This window comes from Ipomoea triloba, chromosome 14 (assembly GCF_003576645.1).
Source record: "Ipomoea triloba cultivar NCNSP0323 chromosome 14, ASM357664v1".
NCBI lineage: Eukaryota > Viridiplantae > Streptophyta > Magnoliopsida > Solanales > Convolvulaceae > Ipomoea > Ipomoea triloba.
Genome location: NC_044929.1, coordinates 33,668 through 54,606, shown reverse-complemented (window position 1 = coordinate 54,606; position 20,939 = coordinate 33,668). Strand labels below are relative to the sequence as shown.

The window sequence follows — 20,939 nt, the reverse complement described above, 5'->3', positions numbered from 1 at the left end:
ATTTGAAACTTTTGCATTTCTGATCTCAAACACAAGTCCCAAACGCTCTTTTCTCATTTTTGTCCAACTTTCAAAATTATCATATTTTTATCACCCTTTTATTTTCGTCCCATTTCAGTCATTAGTCCATTTCCCCTACCCAAAAAAAAAAACCCTTATGGGCTTCTGGCTAGTGGCTAGTTGGCACTGCAGATATCTTGTAGCTTTAGACCATTTTCGCACACAAGGCCTACCAGCTTCTGCTCTCGCGTTGTCTTCAAAATCAAGGTAAAAAATAAAGATAAAATAAAAAAGACAGTCATCAGAATCTTCACATAATCATAAAAATTCATAAAATAATACAATCCCATTTTTTTAACTGTTCAAAATCATACTCTCTCTGTCTGAAGACCTTCTTTCTGTCTCTATCTTCGCCTCTCTCCGTATTGCAAATACTCATTTTATCTTCATAATTACTCTGTGTTAATACTTTTCTTTAAAGAGTCGGATTGTATGTTCTACTCGTGCAGCTGGCTCTGATTCAAGGTTGAGTACGATCGCTCAACTGGGAAGGTCAGTCCACGAGCCCTCTGTAGAGACTTTATTGTATTATTATCTTCCGCCATCCGGTAAAATTGTGGGTGATATTTATTTATGTGTGGTTTATATGAATATATTTTCTGGTATTCTTTACTTTCTGCATACCCTTTTGATCTGGTGTGCTTTTGTTCTTACTCTTTAATGTTAATTGGCAGTTACTTTATTTATATTCTTTTTAAGTTCATTTTGGAACTCTTCTAGGAGTTTGTAGATCCAAAGATATATTGGTGAGTTTTTTTATGGGCCTTATTTAATTTGTGAGTAAGAGTGAGGGAAGGTTGATCTGATTGATGATTATTGCTCAGCAAGATTAGTTTGGACATGTGAATTTGAAGTGGGAAGCCTCGGGAACAGATGGACTGACATGAGAATGAATGAATGATAAGATTTTGATATTAGGGTTCATGAAATACTAGTCTCATGCTTGAAGTTATCTTAGACTTGCTTCAGTTTAAAGGTATTATGGCAATGCACATTTGTGGTTTTGATTGTATTTTTTGGAATTTGAAAGTTATATGAAAGGACAGAATGCCAAGTATGTATGATCTGCAAGATGGATTCCCTTGTTTTTCAATTAACGGAACATTTTGTTTCAATTAAGTTCAGAGGTATCCTACCTTATATTCTTCTCTGCACATCTGTTGGCTCAACCTTTATGATTTAGTGCTATGGAATTTCTTCTGCTCTTGTGGTTTCAGTTAAAAGTGATGGGTATATACCTTAGTTCTCCAAAAACAGAGAAGTTCTCAGAGGATGGTGAGAATACAAGGCTTAGATATGGTTTATCATCCATGCAAGGATGGCGTGCAACAATGGAAGATGCGGTGAGTAATCAATGAGTCCATCTGATTTATGCTGGTTATAAGATGCTTGTGGTACAAATGTATTGAATGCACTAATTGAATGCCTAATATCTGATATGTTGTGGTGTATGCAAGAAAATATGAGGTTTTAACAATTAGTCATTTGCCTAGAAAGGCATGCATAGAGGTTGTGTCCATGTTGACACTCCCATGGCTCAGAGAAATGCTCCAAATTTCATGTTATAAGACATACATTGGTCTCATGGAAGATGCATGCCATCTTATCTTAAACAATTTTCAAATTAATTTTAAATCTTAAATTCGGATCAAGTCCATAAATTGATTGAACTAAATTTTGTTTTCTTTGTTTGATCATATTCGTGATATTATCCTGTTATAAATTTCATGTCACTATTTGGTGTATTATTATTGTTACTATTATTAACAAAAACAAAATTGTGACCCTTGCACGTTGTGTCTCCTTTTTTTTTTTTTGGAAATTGCATAGCTTCAGGTCCATGACTTAAACAACTCTTTTGTCTGTATGTGACTTTCTTAGATTCTTCAATTGAATTGTATTTCGAAGCTTTAAACATTTTGTTTGTTATTACCATCTTTACTAGCATTTAGCTATTTGACCTTTGGATTTTGTGCTAATGGGGCAAGCTTGTTTTCCATTGTGGTTTTCGTGGTCTATATCACGTAAATTATATCAGTTGGTCCTTAAAGTATGATTATCCATTAAATAGCTGACCAATCCATCTATAAAAAAAGGCTGGATCAATTGTTTTTGTGGTATTGACAGAGCACTTGCGTTTGCTTTATATCCATTCTTTGTGTTTGACCTTCACTTAATTTATAAATCTCACATCCTACTATATGCTTGTGTCCGATTCCGAGTGCCACTTGACATCTCTATCCTCCTACCTTTAAACCACATTCTGTTACATGGGACTCATCGTGAATCATTCCCAGATGTTTCTTTCTTTACATCTGGAGGCAAAGGAAGATGGGAAGGGCAGGTGAAGCCTGAAGGAAGGAAATGAGGAGGAAAGTCAAGTCTACTTCCAAAATTCTAAAGATTGTGGGAGAATATATAAAGAAAGGAAGAAGAGTACGAGACTTCTCACCCAAGGACCCTGACCCCTCTTGACCGCTCTTTGTTTCACTTTGCCCTCTTTTGCTGTCCCTGGTTCCTCCACTGAAGCCCAACCTTTTTTAATTTTCTTCTGTGCTGATTTACACCTTAGATACTGCACTCACCACTGTAGATATCCATTGCCTTCCTGCTTTATTCTCTCTATATCTTTCTCTTTTTTTCTGAAACTTGTCAAAGAATGCTGAAGATCATGGGGCCAAATCATGGACTATGGAAATGACACTATTTGATTTTCAACGCCAAATAAGTGGGATTTCATTGTATTGTCAAAGTCATGTGGTAACGGCTGTGAGATGCAATACGACATCATGTTAAATTTCAATTAATTTTCTATTTAAAATATAAAAGTTCTTGCCACCACGGCACCACATTTTCCTTCCCCATTGACAGCCAAATGCTTAAAAAAATCTCCCATAGTTTCTTTACCTTCTTTTTTTAGAAGTAATGCTTTTAGTTTCAAATCAGAGCACCAAGAAGGGGCTTAATATAGTATGCAAAAACTACAGTACTAGACAGAAGTTAACTATATTAATAAAAATGTCGTTAAACTTATTATAAAGTTCATAAAGTCATCAATTATATTTACATATCTTTCTCCATCTCTGACCAAAAAGATAGGGATTCTCAACTACATCCTCTTTCCTAAATTCCTAAACAAAACAAAACATTAAGGAAATAAAAATGGAGGGGGTGGAGGGAGAAGATGATTAGCCAGAACTAGAAGGGAAGAAATTTCAAACAATGAAGAACACGAGTTTGTAACTTAATAGCAGTAGTTATGTGTATATGATGGTCTTGTGTATATTAATTTGGTATTCTTAAATTTTTTTATTTTATTTTATAGCAGTACATACATTTTAGATAATCAATAGCCATGAGTGTACTCTACAAGTTATTTATTGTTGAGATGCTCTGAAGTTATGCGCCTGTGTGTGTGTTTGTGTGTGCATGTACGTATCTATATTGGATTTACAAAATTTATAAATCATTCTTCTCTAAATCTTGCTTCTTATTTGTTTAGCATGCGGCGATCCTTGACTTGGACACTTCTACTTCCTATTTTGGTGTTTATGATGGTCATGGAGGTAATTATATTCAGGCTTAGGTCATTCTATGATGGTATGTTATGTGTTCTAACAGTAGTGACTTTGATTTTAGATAGAGGGTGTGACAGAATTAAATTTAAGTGTACATCTAATTATGTAGAAATAATGACACTGTTTTGTTTACTTGGGTATAAATGATCTACTATATGCTTATATCAGATATAGCTATTTTTGTATGTTCCATGTTTAATTCCTGAGCAGTGGCATCTGATAATTCCAACTTTTCAGTGTTTCAGAACTTGTTTACTTCATATGCTTCTGATTCTCTTTTCAACCTTTTAGGGGTATTACTAGAGTACCAACAAACTTGTATATACAATATTTTCCTTCCTCCTCTCTCCACCTTTCTTACTTGAATGTTATTGGAGTATTGTTAATCTGATGAACAATTTATTTCATGGAGAGTTTAATAGGAAATTGTGCTTTTAGCCTTCTAGTATTTGCTCTTGACCTATTCAAAAGAATTAAAACTGACATGCCTTCATGAAGACTGATGTTACTGGTTCTCCCCCGACATTCCCAGAGGTTGATAGAATGAGAAACTAAATTGAACTGAACAAATTACGATGAAACAGTTGAAGAAGTTCATTAAACTACATATACAAATGGATTTCTAAGCGGTTGACTTGAAGATGATGAACCTAGTTTCAGTCATAAATAACTAAATTTGAACAAAGTGCTTGTGGATTATTGCTTCCCCAGGGTGGTTGGGCTGCATGTTGTTGAACTCCTACCTTGTCACTCTCCTTCCTCTTTATTTCCATCTCTGCATAGCTGCACAGATATTTAATGTCCCTTTGTTTGGTGAGAAATCTTTATGTAACTCAAATTCAACTTAATGGACTATCCAAGTCTTAAAGATGTTCTTTATGATATAATTCATGTTAACTTTTGGTGCTGTGAGCGAGTATGATGGGCTTGGGAAGCCTCATTAAAACATCTTAATTGTAGTCCATGACAATTGCTGTTTTGTAATTGGTCATCTTAATGTTAGTTTTGTTGATCCATTCTTATATTGCAGGGAAGGTTGTGGCTAAATTCTGTGCCAAGTATCTTCATCAACAAGTGCTTAAACATGAAGCTTATCTGGCTGGTGATATCGCAACTTCTGTGCAGAAGGCCTTTTTTAGGTCCTTTGCTCGATTTCTTTTTTACTGAGTCTTTAAATATTATTTTGAGAATTAACATTAATGACTAAATTAAATATTTAATGTCTTTATTTACTTTATGATGTTTTTGTCTTGATTCTACACATTATGTAGCATTTGCTGCTAAAGTAAACATATTTTAAAAATGTTGTTTGTTATGCTTGTTGTTTCTCCTGCTGACTTGATATTGCTTTATTGTATTTTGGAGTAATTTTTGGATAATATTTTTTTTTGCTGAAAGCACTAGTACGTAGCTTAATGCGCAGAAGGTGTTTATCCTTCATGTAAGACTATAGTTTCATCAGCAAACCTAAATATAGAAATAAACAAAAACCTTATAAATGCAGACAACCTCTTTTCCAGGCCACTGATTTCTTTCATCTTCTCTTGCTTTAACGCTGCGTCAAAATTTTCTTACTTGATAAGTTGTATTTCGCCTTCTGTGTTAGTTATAAAACTAGTTTTTATTGAAACCTTGTGGCCCTTTTCTGGATTTTAAAGGTGTCATTATTAAATTTGTATTTATTTATTTATAATTGTTTTTGAAAAGTACAGAGTAACATTTTTATCTTCTACTTTCCTATTGGGAAGTGCTAATTAGCACTTGTGTATGGAATCATAATTTATTTCAAGTGTTTTTTAAAACTGTCTTAACTTATTCTAACCTTGTTCTACTTGTCATGCAGAATGGATGAGATGATGCGCGGACAGAGAGGCTGGAGGGAGCTTGCTGTTCTGGGGGATAAATTGAACAAGTTCACTGGTATGATAGAAGGTCTGATATGGTCTCCAAGAAATTCTGAAGGAAATGATCAAGTTGATGATTGGGCATTTGAGGAGGTACTTCAAACTATGATATATGATCCATTTTTTAGTTTTGTAGTTCATGAAAAAAGAAGTTTTGGCTTGATGAGTTGATGCAGTGGTCAGCTAGGCTCACTTATTGGACTTTTCGTCACAATTCATATTATGATCACCTGAGTAGATTGATACTCTGTATTATATTACTTCTATCAAGAGCAGAACTTTTTTTCCTATAATAACATACATTGTTTTTTTTTTTTTTTGATATGTGATTAACTGCCAATTCATTCTGTTGTTAGGGGCCCCACTCTGATTTTTCTGGACCGACTTCTGGAAGCACAGCTTGTGTTGCAATCATTAGAGGCAACCATCTTGTTGTTGCAAATGCTGGTGATTCTCGCTGTGTAATATCAAGAAAGGGTCAGGTAGTGGATAACTTATGAAAAGTTCTGAAGATTATTGAGTCTATTTATATGTGGATATTTTAGATATCTATATTTCTACGGTCCTACCTTTGTGAGATTCCAACAGGTGCCAATATTGACTTGTACTAGGTAGACCATGGCACTGAATGTACCAGATATGGAACAATTTATTAATTGTTAAACTGTTGTTTGGTAGATTTTAATGTTTGAGCTGAATCCTCTCTGTCTGACTCCCACTGATGCAGGCATACAATCTGTCAAGGGACCATAAACCTGATCTTGAGGTGGAAAGAGAACGAATTCTAAAAGCCGGCGGTTTCATTCATAATGGACGAGTGAATGGCAGTCTAAACCTTGCAAGAGCTATAGGTACTATTGATTTTTATCAGTATGAACATTATTCCATAGCTTTACTCTTTCGGATACTGCTGCAACTGAAATTGGAGTTCTGTTAATACACAGGAATTGCATCAGTAACAATCTTTTTAATCTTTGCAGGAGATATGGAATTCAAGCAGAATAAATTTTTGCCAGCTGAGAGGCAAATAGTAACTGCCAGTCCAGATATAAATACAGTATGCTTCTCCTTATCTATATATGTGTGTGTGTGTTAGTATTTAAAATCAAGCCAAGCTCAAGGCTTTTGTTTATTTGTAGGCAATATATTAAGGCCTTTTCATCTACCACATCTTAGCTTAATAAACCGAATATGAAAATCTGTAGGTTTTTTTTTTAACCTTCTCAAAATATATGTATTTTTTCTGTTACTTATAAAAAATTGTGGTTGCTGTTCAAAGATGCATTCTGTTGTTCAATATCTTCTCTTGATATTTAAATCAGTCATACTGTGGCTAATGAAGAAACAAATATAGTTATTTCCTAAAGCTCCCTTTCTTTTGGTTGAAGAGATTTGCTATCTTATAAAATGGTTTTAGTTTTGTACTTTTGGAAAAAGATACAATCCAAAAGTAGACTGCGCAGATTTGTATTCTTCTGTAATGTTCTCTTGAGTTGCGCATTGTTTGCTGCTGTATTAATTATATCCATTAAACTATCTTATATCCATTAAGAAAAGTAGTTTAATGGTTTTTTCTTTTCTTCTGTAATTAGGTTGAGCTATGTGAGGATGATGATTTTATTGTGCTAGCTTGTGATGGCATATGGTATGCACTCTAGACTTCTCTTTTCACTTCGAGACTTGTATTCCTTTTGTTTTCTACAAAAAAGTACCAGAAAAGATGCGGCCCAAATACAAGATGCAGAGTGTGATCATTGTATGGATGCTGTTTTATTCTTCTCAGGGATTGTATGTCAAGCCAGCAATTGGTTGATTTTATACATGAGCAGCTGCACTCTGTAAGTTCTCTGGAATTAACATTTTATGCATTCTCTCAACAAAAAAATTGATGAATTAAGTTTTAAAATGTGTGGGTGATGCTTTTGCACCATGATCCTAGGTAAAGAATAAGGTGGTCTTCTGTTGTTCATTGTTTTCTAATGCAATAGTAAAGTAGTACTGAAGTGGCACTAAGTTGATTGCTATTTGCTAAGAACCTACTGGGAACTTGACTAAGTTGTAGTTGCTATTAATTGCTTAAAATCTATTTACCTGTGTGGAATTATAAATGGCCAATTACACAAGGGTTGCCTTGTTTGAGTCCTATCTTCAATGAGATTAATAACATAACCCTGAGCTAGTGTTTTTATTATGTGAGTCCTTGTCTCATTTGCATTACACATCTCAGTTGATTTGTTGAGTAATATTATTTGTGTAGATCTTGGGATTGAAATTGGCATGCCAATCTCCTGATTCATTGCTTAATTTTGATTGTGCAGGAAAGCAAGCTTTCCACAGTATGTGAAAGAGTTCTTGATAGATGTTTGGCGCCATCCACTGCTGGAGGTGAGGGATGTGATAACATGACTATGCTACTGGTACAATTTAAGAAACCAATTTACTCGGGGTCCTGTGAACCTGCTGAATTGTCTCCCCCTTCTGATGATAAGTTGCCCATAGTGGATGAGAAATCTCATGCTTCCAGTGAGGTTGAAGCTGAACCAAAACCGGTTGAGTGTGGATCAAGTTCATGACTGGTATCTATGCTTTTTAAGCCATATTTTTGGAATTTTAATCTGTGACTGTGCGTGAAGGCTTACAGCATCTACTACTAAATGCACTGTGCACTTATAGTGATGCTTTTTGTTTGTGACTGCACTGTACTGGAACAATTGAAATGGCATGTATAGAGTTTACCCCAGGTTTGACAATCGTACAGGTTCGACTCAAAACTGCAAAGGAGTCATCATCTGTTCTTTTTTTGTTTATTTTAATGTCTTTTTTCCTGTGTAATTTTTACTGATACGGAGTATCTTCAAAGTTGCCAAACTTGCATGAGTGTGCCCTGGTTAAATTCTTCTCCCCTACTCCCGTCATTGAACTCTAGGAAAAACTCTAATGAGATATGCGCTTCTGGTGTTGATCAAACAAAAAATGCAAACCCTATTGGAGGTTATTTTATTTTATTTTTTTGAAGGGTTTAGGGTTTACGTAAAATGCAAGTCTCATTTGTATTTTTGCTGTCACCACACTTCTCAGGCTCAAGCTGTGTCGTGTCTTCCTTCCCCATTCCCCACAGGCTTCTGGGTCTGTACTCTGTTTGGATTAGAAGACTTGCAACACTGACTTACCCAAAAATACTACAGCTTTCTGACTTTTCCCTCTACTAGTAATGCGGCTTTTTTCTTATAAGAAGCTTGACTTAAAAAGGCTTGAACTGAAAAACAATACTAAAAAGATATTCTCTAAGTTAACTTATAAAAAAAAAGTTGTCCTAAATCAAGGAATTAGTTTCATGTCTTTAGACTTATACTCGCTCACCATGACTTCTTAAATAACTATATGAATAGCGTTTGTAGAGTTTGTCTAAACTAGAGTTTGTCCAAACCAGTTTCTACCATGTATTTGTGACTTTGTGTACAGCAGAAACGCAAGTGCGTATTGGGTTTGAAAAAAAAAAAAAAAAAATCATCCCGGCATGCATGTTGTTTCGGAATCGGAGAAGCAATGAAAGGAAAACACACGTGAACACAAAAGAATTGAAGTCTGAATTCTTCCGAACCGATCGATGGGGAGTACGTAGCTGCAGATTGCAAAGATAGAAACATGGATGGGCTGCCTGAGATCGAATGATGGAAAGCTAGCTACCGAATTTGGGTTAGGATGAGAGTGAAGTTACGTTGTCAACTAACCAGTGAGGCTGACAATTCACCTTAGTGATATGAGGCTGACAACTCATCCTTCAATTCCATCGATCCGATATGGATTGCCGGCCTAATTTAATTTTTTTATTTGTCAACAACCAACTAACCATATATGCATCATCATCTTTCTTTCTTTAAGCTCACTGCACGTACATTAGATTCATTCACATCATTGAGATCGAGATATCTCCCGCTTAGCTTAATTAGCTTGCAGATCTAATTGGATATGATTTTCCTTTAATAATTTTCTCAGTAAGTAGATCAAAGATCGAAATATAATATATGTTTAGGAAAAAAAAAAAAAAAAAAAAAAAACACACACACGGAACGTACGGTAATTAAGTTAGGCTAACTATTATTATAGTTTCATCATCCTCTGATCTGATCTTTAATTAAAGACGACTCACTTGGACTCTACGCAAATTAAAGCATGAGGAGTACGATCCGATCCGGACAGGAATCTAATCCCCACCTTTCCTTCCCTTAGCTTGTCAGGTTAGTTCAAATGTTCAATGCCACCATCTTCTCGATCTTCTCTTCTCTTCTCTTCAATTATTATATATGCTAGCTGTTACCCTGTCCGGCCTTTTTATCCTCCTTTCCGGTCAATCCAGTTTCTGCATATATATATCTTCCATTGCTCAATTCAAATTCATCCAAACCAGGCCAGTTGCTGCATGCATGCATGTGCCATCATATCCAACGTAACTTTAGAATTCCAATTTTCATTTCTAGCTGCGACTACTGGCCGGGCAGGCAGGCTCCATATATAATATTCAATTCGGAGGAGTGCTCTGCTCAGCTCAGCTCACTAGGCCAAGTAAATGTAATTAGCTGGATCAGGGCTGCGCTGTAATATATATATATATATATATATATAATGAATGTTCAATGGTACTTCATTACATCCGAATCGCTTTGTAACTCTAGCATTGCAGTGTCTTTTGCCATGGTTCCAGCAGAAGATAGAAGAATGGGTGTGAGTAGTAGTAGTAGTAGTAGTTCAAGAAGCCCCTCTTCTACAGCAGCATTATTATCATTCATGATGAGAATGGCGGATCGGATGTCAAGAGCAAGGTGGTGGTACAATTTCCTAATCCACTCAACATCTGACCTCTCCGCCTCCAATCCATTCAATTCCTTGACTTGGATGATGATGGAATGCATAACTTTGACTATCCAAATACTCATCACAGCTTACGCACTGGCAGTTTCCAAGCTTAAGGGGGAGACCCCTATTTCGCCAATCAGAATTTGGGTCTCAGGTTATGCTTTTGGCTGTATTCTATGCCTCATGCTACTATGTTGGCGCTATTTTCTAGTATTTCATCACAACAGGCCCGGTGATAATGCTTTTTCTGCTCCGCCGCCTAATTCTGATGATACACAACACCACACAACTATTGAAGAATCAAGGTACGTACTGTTACTGTACGTACGTAATTTAATGATCGATGATCCCATCCATGCATCTTAATTAATTAATTAATTAGTTATACATGATCGAATAATATATATAATGAATGTTACGTAGTTCAATTCGTTGTTGTATTTTACGTACTACTATACAGAAGCTTTAGGTTTCGAGCGGTGGAGAAATTCAGGACCTGTGTTGAGCTATTCTTCGCGATATGGTTTGTAATGGGAAATGTTTGGGCGTTGGATTCCAGATTTGGATCATTCCACCGCGCTCCAAAACTTCATGTTCTTTGCATAATCCTGCTTGCATGGAATGCGCTCACCTACTCACTTCCCTTTATATTGTTCGTGTTGCTATGCTGCTGTGTGCCACTGTTTAGCAGCATCCTCGGATACATGGGATCCATTCATCACCCAGGCCCAGGAGGAGCATCCGATGACCGCCTCTCTACTCTACCAACATGGAAGTACAACCAAGTTGGCAGCTGCAACATAGACTCTACAAATTCCGGCTTCCATCAAGTATATATGTCACTATTTTTCTTTTTCATATACTTTCCCTAATTCTTTAAATTATACAAGAATATATAAAGAAGGCCGGCCTTTAATTTTCTTTAATTTATTTTTGGGACAGGAATGCTGCATTTGCTTAGCAAGTTACAGTGAAAAGGAAGAGATCAGACAACTGCCGTGCTCTCATATATTCCATCTTAAGTGTGTTGATCAATGGCTCAGGATTATATCTTCGTGTCCTCTCTGTAAAAAAGAATTAGAGAGGTAAATAATGTGGGAAAGTTTTATATGCATGATAATTAAATAAAACGGATAAAATCATTATATTAAGTAAATGATTATACTCATAGTCTAAACTTTAATTTTAATTAATTTACTCGGTAAATTCTCGCATAACTAAATTAAAACAATAAAAAATAAAGACATCACGCAATCAAGGGACCAAATCAACCTCAAAGTGATAGGGCATCAAGCAATGCACCGTACCACATCAAACATATATAGATCAACGAAGCACCACCAAACCTCCAAACAGTAAATAGATTTTAAAAAATAAAAATAAATAAAAAAGAGTAAGAAGCACCCAATGATTCGTGGCCAAATTTAAATGTCATCATTAGAGGTGTTAGTGTGAGGTTTCAAATTTCACTAGAAACTTTTTTTTTTTGAAAGTATTTCACTAGAAACATGTATGAGAAAAATGTTGGATTATTATTTTTTTTTTTAAGAAAAGAATACACCACTAGAGCTGAAAATAGCAAGAAGCTAGCCAAATGGCAAGAAACATTAAAAATTGCAATATTTTATGTGCTCACATCGAGGACAAGAAAGCATTAAGGAAAAAGAACGAATAATAGTAGTGAATTTGCATAACACCCAAAAGGCCAACACTCTCTTATCCTTTAGTTCAGGATTACATTTTTGCTTGGTCATTCTTTCAAATAACCACGAGGGTTGGGGCGTTGGGCAAGGTTACACAAGGATTAGATGGAGATTAACGAAATTAGACGGGTTAGAAAAAAGTGTTAAATAGACCACTGAATTTTTACAACATTGTGCAGTTGAACTATCAAACAAAAAAAGTGTGCAATTGCTAATTGGGCCATTAGAAATTAAAAAATTGTGCAAATATCATTTTTTTATAAGTTACTTCTAAGTTTTCCTAAATATAATGTCATAATATCAAATTATATATAAAAAAATTATTTTAAAAATTGAAAGTAAACTATAAAAAAATTGCTATTTACACAATTTTTGAGTTTTTAATTGTTTGATTACACACTATTTTTGTTTAATGTTTCAATTGTACAATGTATAAAAGTTCAATGGCATATTTGACACTTTTTCCTTTTTATTTTATTTTATTTTATTTATTATATAAGACACTTGAATCTTTACATTAATTATTCTCAGCAGTTTATTTTTCACAAATCAAACAATGAAATCAATATTTCAAATAATTTATTTTCTACTGAAGTGAAATCCAAATTGAGTTTTACTTGTCTATAATTTATTTATTTCCTCGGGAAAATTTTACAAACTTGTGGTAGCAGTGCTACACGGGATTGCCCACTGATTGATCTAGAAAGCAATGAAGTTCATTGTATTGTAATGTGAGCCTATTGAACATCCTTAGCTCAAAGTACGTCAAGAATCAGCAAGATCAATAAGTTGGTCAACCACCGTAGGATCTGCCAATGTGCTTGTGTCCCCAAGCTCATCTAACTGCTTAGAAGCAATTTTCCTCAAAATTCTCCTCATTATTTTCCCACTCCTTGTCTTTGGAAGACCCGGTGCCCAATGTATTTTGTCAGGCGCGGCAAATGGTCCAATCTGGCAAATAAGATGTAAGCTTCACAACAATGCAATGCAATACAATACATTCTCATTCTAAGAATGTAGTCTCAAAAATCCAGAATAAGAATTCAAAGAAATAGAGCCTAATACACACCCAAAAAGAGAGCACTCACAGGACCTCAATATTATAAACTCACCATTGCACAAACAAATAGGCAGACCCTCAAAAACCATATATTATCTAGCTCAACAATCCTGCTTGAGCGCTTTAAATGAATATTCGAATATCAGAAAGTGCATTGGAACATCTAAATATACCTGCTTTCTCACTATGAGTACAAGATCTTTTCTAAGTTCTTCACTATATGGAACGCCATCAACCAGTGTGACAAATGCATATATTCCTTGTCCTTTAACCTGATAGCACATAAACAAAAATTGAAGGCATGCAGCAAATGGAGTTTAATCATCCAGTTGTCATCTAAATACAAAGTTACCTCATGCTCGACACCAACAACAGCGGCTTCAGCACACTTAGGATGAGAAACTAGAGCCGATTCCACTTCAGCTGTGCCGATACGGTGCCCACTGATATTTTTCATACAAAGTGAATACAAAAGTGACACATAGCTCAATGAGATAATATTTACATCCTGCTTTTTACAAATGATAATTTTGAATCACTGAGAGAATGAGAACTCAGCAAGCCCTTATCACAATATTAACAAATAGTATACTATTTCTCCATTCAGTTCTATATAATAAGCCAAATTATCATGAACCCTGGAGCTAGCAAATTACTTGATAACTTTAATCCAAGTTTAGGTCTACCCTTCCAACTTTATCTCTTACTCCTACCAAGTACCAACCATGTTATCCCTCTTTTTAAGTGGTGCATCATGTTGGGTGTTTCCAATGCACACCGTGAGAGGCTGAGAATTTATTTCAAAAGCAAGATATAGCATACCTAACATTAATAACATCATCAACTCTTCCAGTAAGCCAGTGATAACCATCCTTGTCCCTGAAACAGAAGAGACGTTAAGATCATAGATTAACAAAAACAAAAACTTGCAGAACGCCTACTGCCTATTTCTATTATCTAGTGCTAGAAGCTAACCACCAGAAGACCAATATGGATACTTAAAATAGAACCATCACAAATGCTAGAAACATTCCTAATAAAAAGAATGTCCATATATTCCAATAGTGCATCCTACATAAAACTACCTGCTGCAGCCATCACCAGTGAAATAATAGCCAGGGAAAGCACTGAAGTATGTAGTTTCATATCTTTCATGATCCCCATAAAGAGTTCGGAATGCACCAGGCCATGAGCTTTTTATACACAAATAGCCACTGCATTCACCTTCAATCTCGACACCCTTCTCATCCACTATGACAGGCTGCATTAACATTACAGCATTTGAGCAGTGGTAAAAAGATTGATTCAGACTCTATAATTCTTCCTAGTCTAGGATTTTAAAGGTTATTTGATAATTCAATTATATGATTGCCATAGATTTCCAATTACAATCTGGCAAAAAGTCCAAAAGTTTATAGACACTGCATAGATATTCACATCAATAGCATCTGCACAAGAAATCCCCTGAGATATGTACCTGAACTCCAAAAAATGGAAAAGTAGCAGAGCCAGGTTTCTGTGGCCAGGCTCCTGGTAAAGGAGTAATCTGCAAGGAATTGATGGTGTCTCAAAGTACATAGTTATTTATATTCAAACAAGATAAAAAATGAATGAGTAGCATACCATAAAGCCACCTGTTTCTGTTTGCCACCATGTGTCAGATATGGGGCACCTTGCATCTCCAACTACATTAAAAAACCACCTAAACAAGAAGAGAGCAAATAATGAAAAGTACAAACACATTTAGAAACAAATCAGTACTCAAAAGGAAGAAACGGAAAAAGCTCCAAAAAAGTATAGCATAAAACCTCCATGCACTTGGATTGATAGGTTCACCCACACTTCCAAGGATTCGTAAAGATTTGCGTGAATAACGGGTGACATACTGCAAGGTCAAAGAAACTATCAAGATTCAACCACTCTCTCTAATTTAGTATGAACGTATATGATCTCAGTCTTTCCAGGGAAAACCAATGAAGAGTGAGGAACTAGAATAGAAATAGAGAGTCATACTTAATTTTGTTTCTTATTAGTTCATACACAAACTATAGATAGCATCATATTCCTCTACATGTGAAAAGTCACACATCCTAGTCTGAATTAAAGTTAGAATAAGTTGCAGACCCATCCAAATAAGAATAAAAGGATTATCTAGCAGCATGCTTTGAATTGCCTTTAGATTTAAAAAAAAAAAAAAAAAAAAAAAAAAAAAAAAAAAGAAGAAGAATTCTTCACATTATAGACTGCATACACATTGAAATCAGATGCCCATCACAAAAAGAACAAGGTTGCATCAATTGGCAGCTCATCCCTAGGATAAAGGTAGTTTTTGTACTTTCAAGTCATAAAACTATCTAGTAGCATATATATGTTGTGTTCAGACTGATATAATCTATCTCAACCAAAAACTTAAGGTTTGAATGAGAGTACACATTAATAATTTCATATATTATTCTAAACACACTTCCTCACACATGGATCAGATTCTTTTTAATGGGCCAAAAAAATTGTATCAAGTTGGATTTGAACCCCAAGACATTTTTCTACTCTTGAAACCATATTGATTACAAGTATTCTTTTCACATTCTTGCCATGGAAAAGAAATTAGAGCACCAATAGAAGTCAGATTAGTATTTTACTATGAAGAACTATGCTCTATCAACCCCCCCCCCCCCCAAGAGCTGCGTGCTGCGTGCTGGGGTATGAATAAAATTACTTGGTGTTCACTCTTGCATTTTTCCCATATTTCATTAAAAGGGAACATCAGTCTTGTACTCCCTTTTCACAGTTTTATCCTTTCCTTCCATAATTTTGTTCATGGTCAGTGAGAAGTGTAAAATGATTTGGATTCATCAGTGTAGAAAAAACATGTATTGTTTAGACTAGATACTTATCATATAGCAATATAAACGAAGGAACTAGTATGTTCTGATCCAACCAAGTACAAGCAAAAAGCAGTAAGGTCTATTCTTGCCTCATCTCCCTCACGCATGAGAGACCGCACCAATGTAGGAGCAGTATAAAAAATTGACACTTTGTATTTGTCAACAATATCCCAACACCGTCCAGGATCTGGGTAATTTGGAGCCTGCAGGAAAACATATAAGCTGGTAAAAGGTGTCAACCCAAATTGCTAGTTTGCTACCCTACAGTCAATTTTAAGTTATTAAAAAAAAATCATGCACAAGCAATTCTTAAGTTCCCTGTAAATCTAACTAAGAGCAGCCTTCAATTCTTAAAATATCCTGTAAATAGCTACCCCTTCATAGACCACAACAGTAGCACCATTTAGTAAAGGTCCGTATGTAACGTAGCTATGCCCAGTAATCCAACCGCAATCAGCTGTACACCTATTACAAAAAAGCAATATTTAGCCCAAATACCTTTCAAGAATTTTGATTATACACAGAATTGATATAAAGTTTCAATGTAATTGGTCAAATTACCAGTATACATCTTTTGACTTGTAGTCAAATGCGTATTTAAATGTAGTTGCTGTGTATACCATATATCCTCCAGTAGTATGCAAGACACCCTAGAAGGAAAGGAAAAAGAATTTAAGATTCTTAAGAGAGTGAAGAGAAGATATACAATATAAGTATAATACCTTGGGCTTTCCGGTACTCCCACTGGTGTACAGCAGGAAGAGTGGATCTTCAGCACCCACCCATTGTACATCACATGTAATTGGATATTTAGGAACAACATCCTGAAAGAATATGAACATTAGTCTAACCAATATAGGATCAAGTAGGGAACAAAGGTAACAATGGTGGGGATCCCAGTATTCCAAGAAAATGTAAAACATAATATGCTCAATCCAAAAAGAAAAATAGCACTATCAAACACTACATGTTGCAGTAATATTAGAAGGCTAGAAACAAGTACACACAAAAGTGGACACAGAGCCCTATAGAACCAAAAATCAAGCCTTCAAGTAAGAATGAAGTACGAAGTGTACTAGAAAACTTATTACAAAATACAAATGTATTTGGAGGAAATAATGCTTGCAAAGTGCTAAGATATTTTCACTCCCTATAATACGCATGTGACTCCAAAACAAGGTACTTCACCATTATGTACTGTTATAAACAAAATTGACATTTTAATAAGTATCAAAAGCCTCCAGCTCAAACCAAGCAAACAAGAAGCGGTATCTTACATGGATATGTGCACATTACAATATTTTAAAATTGTGAGAAGACTTCCTAAATAAGAAAATGGGCTCTATAGCAGAAATTTTGTTTGTTTTTTATTACCTGCCACCAAATGTCTCTTCCCTCATTCCACTTAGTAACTTCTTTCTTCATAGCTGATTCGTTTTCATAGGTCAAACATACATCTTCCCAGGAAGGAGAAAAAAGAGAGAGAGAGAGAGAGAGAGAGAGAGAGGAGAGAAAAAGTGTCAATAAGTATCTATACACTCCCAACAAAAAGAAATGGAAACAAAAAGTATATTTGAAAATTTATAGGTAGGAACCATCTCCATTAGCCGATCAGATATTCAGATATCAACAATCATTTACTAGTTTACAGGGAAGTGAAAGAAAAAATGATAAATCTAAGGCAAAATTAAATTCAAAGAAGATAAGGAAACGATGCAACTTTGCATTTGTGATGCACTATGGTCTATGGAAAATGAGGGGAAATTCTAAATTAGATGTCAACCTATCGAATTCTTATTATACACAGGTGTCAAAACTTATTGCAAGATAGACGTTGAACAAATCTTCTTACCTACAATGGTGCCATTTTGTGCGGATTCAACAAGAGCAGCGTCAACAATGTCTTTGAGGTGAATGACCTTAGAACCCCTCTTAACTGCATTGCAAGTTATTACAACCTTAGGTTTGCAGTCAACAATCCTTTGGGCCAGAGATTCAGTAGAGAATCCAGCAAAAACAACCTACATTATCAAAAAACTTGGATTATATCAATATCTTTGTTGTTCACAAATGTGGATTCATTTTTTAACTATAAGAAATAATTTTATTAATTTGAGAAAAGAATATTAGGACAAAAGACCCCATAAAGGAGTACGATGTTTTGCCTTACCGAGTGGACAGCACCAATTCGAGCACACGCAAGCATAGCAATTGGCAGTTCCATAAGCATAGGTAAGTAAATGACAACAGCATCACCCTTATGAACACCAATATCTTTCAAGTAATTTGCAAGCTGATGAGAAATAATAAATTCTCAGTTGTAATTAAAAAGAAGATTTTTAACCAGTTGGGTGAAGCAATGTGAAAAAGGGGAGCATGAAAGCAGACCTGGCAAACTCTTGCTAACAGTTGGTTGTATGTCAGAGTTCCCTCAACTCCAGGCTCATTTCCTTCCCAATAAATTGCAATTTTGTCACCATTTCCAGATTCAATGTTTCTATCCAAGCAGTTGTAACAAATATTGGTGATCCCACCTTTGAACCACTGGTCAAGGCAAAAGAGATTGTCAAAAGGAATGTTCTTTTCTTTATTTTTATTTGTTTAGTTCTACTTTGTATTGGGAAAAGATAAAGAGAAGCGGGTACCTCAATATGAATTTTCCCCTTACGTATGTCAAGATTATCGTGGCAAACCTGATGATCCCATTTTTCTTTCCAATAAAACTGAGATGCAATGTCTGCCCAGAATCCGCTGGGATCCTCAACGGACCTTTGATACATCTTCAAATACTATTTGATGGGTCGTTAGATTTGAAAAGAGCCCATTACCCAACGTTTATAAATTATTAAAATAAAAAAAAAATCAAAACCAACATCAAAAACTCGTGTGTGAGCATAGGTAAACTTTACTGAGTAGCAATTAGTAGTAGCATAGGTAAATTTTACTGAGTAGCAATTAGTAGTAAGACGTAGAACCTCTTGGGGGGAAGAGACGTGCGCCTGTCGGGAGAAATCCTCATTAGGGAAGACGAGATCGTCCTCTTCAGAAGCAAGTGCCTCCCCAAGGATAACGGCGTTCAATCTAGGTATCTTGCCGGCGCCTGATGGAAGGTTAGCGATACTATCGACATGACGCAAATGATTGGATGTGGTCAAAATTTTCCGAGGACTGATCTTAGAAGACAAAGAAGTATCGGATCTCGCAAAATGGTCTTCCATGGTCACAAAAGCTCTTTCTCTATTCCCGGCTGAGGTAGGCGGCCAACAAATACAAAGTTTTTTGTGGTTGACTATAGACCAGGTCTGGCAGGTAGCCTTCAAATTCTGCGCGAACGGAATCTGAGCAAATGAATTGCGTATCGCAGCAGGAGCAGCAACAGCTGTCCTATTATTATAGCAAGTAATACAGTTGAACGAGGGAACAACCATCAGTAATCTACGTTATGGAGTATTTTATTTTATTTTTTGCTTTTTTTGCTTATTCTTTGGGAAAAGATATGTTGGGCATTAAATGTTTTCCCCTTTCTCAGTCCATATCTTCAGGCAAACAACGGGCCGGCCACTATTCGGAGCTGTTGGGAAGTAGACAATGACTAGAAGCAGGAGAACATACTTATTTATTTATATTTCGCAAAATTACATAATATATATATTGTGATATTTTCTATGAAATCATTTCATTATCAAATACACAAATTTTATAAAATATAAAACTATGAGAATTAAATCAAATATTTTCACATACTTCTCGTATAATATTTTTTCATACTTTGAGAAAATAATCCATGCTTCGTAAGAAAATTTTTTATAACTTAAAAACACAAATGTTACATAGTAGAATAAAGGAGTTGACAAAAACACTTATCCGGTTAAGATTTTCTCAAAATTATGTTTCAAGCCTACTCTTAATTCTCTACTAAACCTTTTTTTTTTAAGAGAATAGGAGAGGAAAACTTGTTGAATCTTGATTATTGTAGGAAGAAACTAATTTTTTTAAATAAACTATATGGGAATTTTTCAGCCAATAACGAGAGAAAAATCAAGGGGAAGAGTTTAGATGTTAAGAAGAGGAAAATGAAAGAGAAATAACTTTGTCTTGATCAACATAAATAAAAAGGGAAAGATGATATTTTAATAATGAAAATCAAAGGTCGTGGAGAAATTAGCAACAAGAATTAAGATAAATTAGGGAGTAATGAGTGTAACTTATCTTGACGAAACATTATTCACATGTCTAATGAACTTGGAACAATCAAGACTAAACTCCTAATCTTATAAATATAACATAATTAATATAGTATAAGGTATATATATAAATGTACCTATATACATATACATACATAAATTTATTTATACACACCATATATGCTAATGACCTTATAGTCTAATGACATGAAGTGGCTCCATTGACTCTTTGTACTTCAGTGAACGGATACTACATTTGTAACAGATTCAGTATTACTTAAAAATATATACATAGAAAACACAATTATATATTGAAAATATATTTATACTTAGGTAATTATAATAATAACACTTATAAAATAATTTTTGTAATATTCCTTCAACTAACTTAGGTAAGATGTTTTTAAAAAAATTAGGTCAGATAATATAATAAATAAAAATAATTATGGACCATATAATTAATTATTTAAAATAAAACAATATTTATAACATAACACAATTTACTTAATAATATCTTATAAATAATTTTTTATACTAAAATAGTAAAATAATCGGGATATCACACATAGTCATAGCAATTTTATACACTGTATGTGTGTTATATCAAATGAAACAATAATTGCATAGGTAAAAAAAATCACGAACTCATCCTGGTAGTTGATTTATGAATTATTAATGACAGTAAAGTAATTAAATCTAGAAAAAAATACG

General features: G+C 34.8%; 3 protein-coding genes across 5 annotated transcripts; 2 read left to right on the top strand and 1 right to left on the bottom strand.

The window, feature by feature from the left end:
• The first annotated feature begins 367 nt into the window (after window positions 1-367).
• On the top strand, window positions 368-8,420 carry LOC116004578 (probable protein phosphatase 2C 60). Of its 2 annotated transcripts, none has more exons than XM_031244688.1 (11): window positions 368-552; window positions 1,278-1,403; window positions 3,563-3,626; window positions 4,669-4,777; window positions 5,482-5,635; window positions 5,899-6,024; window positions 6,270-6,393; window positions 6,523-6,599; window positions 7,135-7,187; window positions 7,326-7,380; window positions 7,861-8,420. In XM_031244688.1, the coding sequence occupies exons 2-11, from the start codon at window positions 1,287-1,289 to the stop codon at window positions 8,113-8,115; spliced, it is 1,134 nt and encodes a 377-aa protein (XP_031100548.1). In that variant the 5' UTR covers window positions 368-552; window positions 1,278-1,286; the 3' UTR covers window positions 8,116-8,420. The 2 variants fall into 2 exon arrangements, with proteins under 2 accessions (XP_031100548.1, XP_031100549.1); XM_031244689.1 differs by lacking the exon at window positions 368-552 and adding an exon at window positions 599-1,036.
• Window positions 8,421-9,644: 1,224 nt separating this feature from the next.
• On the top strand, window positions 9,645-11,552 carry LOC116004960 (E3 ubiquitin-protein ligase At4g11680-like). Of its 2 annotated transcripts, none has more exons than XM_031245163.1 (3): window positions 9,645-10,701; window positions 10,956-11,226; window positions 11,339-11,552. In XM_031245163.1, exons 1-3 carry the CDS (start codon window positions 10,166-10,168, stop codon window positions 11,483-11,485), a joined length of 954 nt encoding a protein of 317 aa, XP_031101023.1. In that variant the 5' UTR covers window positions 9,645-10,165; the 3' UTR covers window positions 11,486-11,552. The 2 variants fall into 2 exon arrangements, with proteins under 2 accessions (XP_031101023.1, XP_031101022.1); XM_031245162.1 differs by having other exon boundaries at window positions 9,808-10,701; window positions 10,857-11,226.
• A 1,104-nt stretch (window positions 11,553-12,656) lies between these two features.
• On the bottom strand, window positions 12,657-19,600 carry LOC116004569 (acetyl-coenzyme A synthetase, chloroplastic/glyoxysomal). The gene is made up of 18 exons (XM_031244675.1): window positions 19,020-19,600; window positions 18,690-18,833; window positions 18,433-18,588; window positions 18,215-18,337; window positions 17,897-18,065; window positions 17,419-17,501; window positions 16,767-16,868; window positions 16,606-16,694; window positions 16,419-16,509; window positions 16,134-16,247; window positions 14,968-15,044; window positions 14,783-14,861; window positions 14,637-14,705; window positions 14,245-14,420; window positions 13,982-14,038; window positions 13,512-13,602; window positions 13,333-13,431; window positions 12,657-13,050 (listed from the first exon to the last, which is right to left on the bottom strand). The coding sequence occupies exons 1-18, from the start codon at window positions 19,470-19,472 to the stop codon at window positions 12,865-12,867; spliced, it is 2,358 nt and encodes a 785-aa protein (XP_031100535.1). The 5' UTR covers window positions 19,473-19,600; the 3' UTR covers window positions 12,657-12,864.
• Between the last annotated feature and the right edge of the window lie 1,339 nt (window positions 19,601-20,939).

Bases quoted from the DNA above. Each gene is read 5' to 3' on its own strand.
- LOC116004578 (XM_031244688.1), top strand. From the start codon at position 1,287: ATGGGTATATACCTTAGTTCTCCAAAAACAGAGAAGTTCTCAGAGGAT. The intron at 5,636-5,898 runs GTACTTCAAACT...TTCTGTTGTTAG, and splicing joins ATGATTGGGCATTTGAGGAG to GGGCCCCACTCTGATTTTTC. The intron at 7,188-7,325 runs GTATGCACTCTA...TATTCTTCTCAG, and splicing joins CTAGCTTGTGATGGCATATG to GGATTGTATGTCAAGCCAGC.
- LOC116004960 (XM_031245162.1), top strand. From the start codon at position 10,166: ATGAATGTTCAATGGTACTTCATTACATCCGAATCGCTTTGTAACTCT. The intron at 10,702-10,856 runs GTACGTACTGTT...ACTACTATACAG, and splicing joins ACAACTATTGAAGAATCAAG to AAGCTTTAGGTTTCGAGCGG. The intron at 11,227-11,338 runs GTATATATGTCA...TTTTTGGGACAG, and splicing joins CAAATTCCGGCTTCCATCAA to GAATGCTGCATTTGCTTAGC.
- LOC116004569 (XM_031244675.1), bottom strand. From the start codon at position 19,472: ATGGTTGTTCCCTCGTTCAACTGTATTACTTGCTATAATAATAGGACA. The intron at 18,338-18,432 runs GTCTGCTTTCAT...ATTTCTCATCAG, and splicing joins TGTTAGCAAGAGTTTGCCAG to CTTGCAAATTACTTGAAAGA. The intron at 13,051-13,332 runs GTATATTTAGAT...CTTATTTGCCAG, and splicing joins TACTCATAGTGAGAAAGCAG to ATTGGACCATTTGCCGCGCC.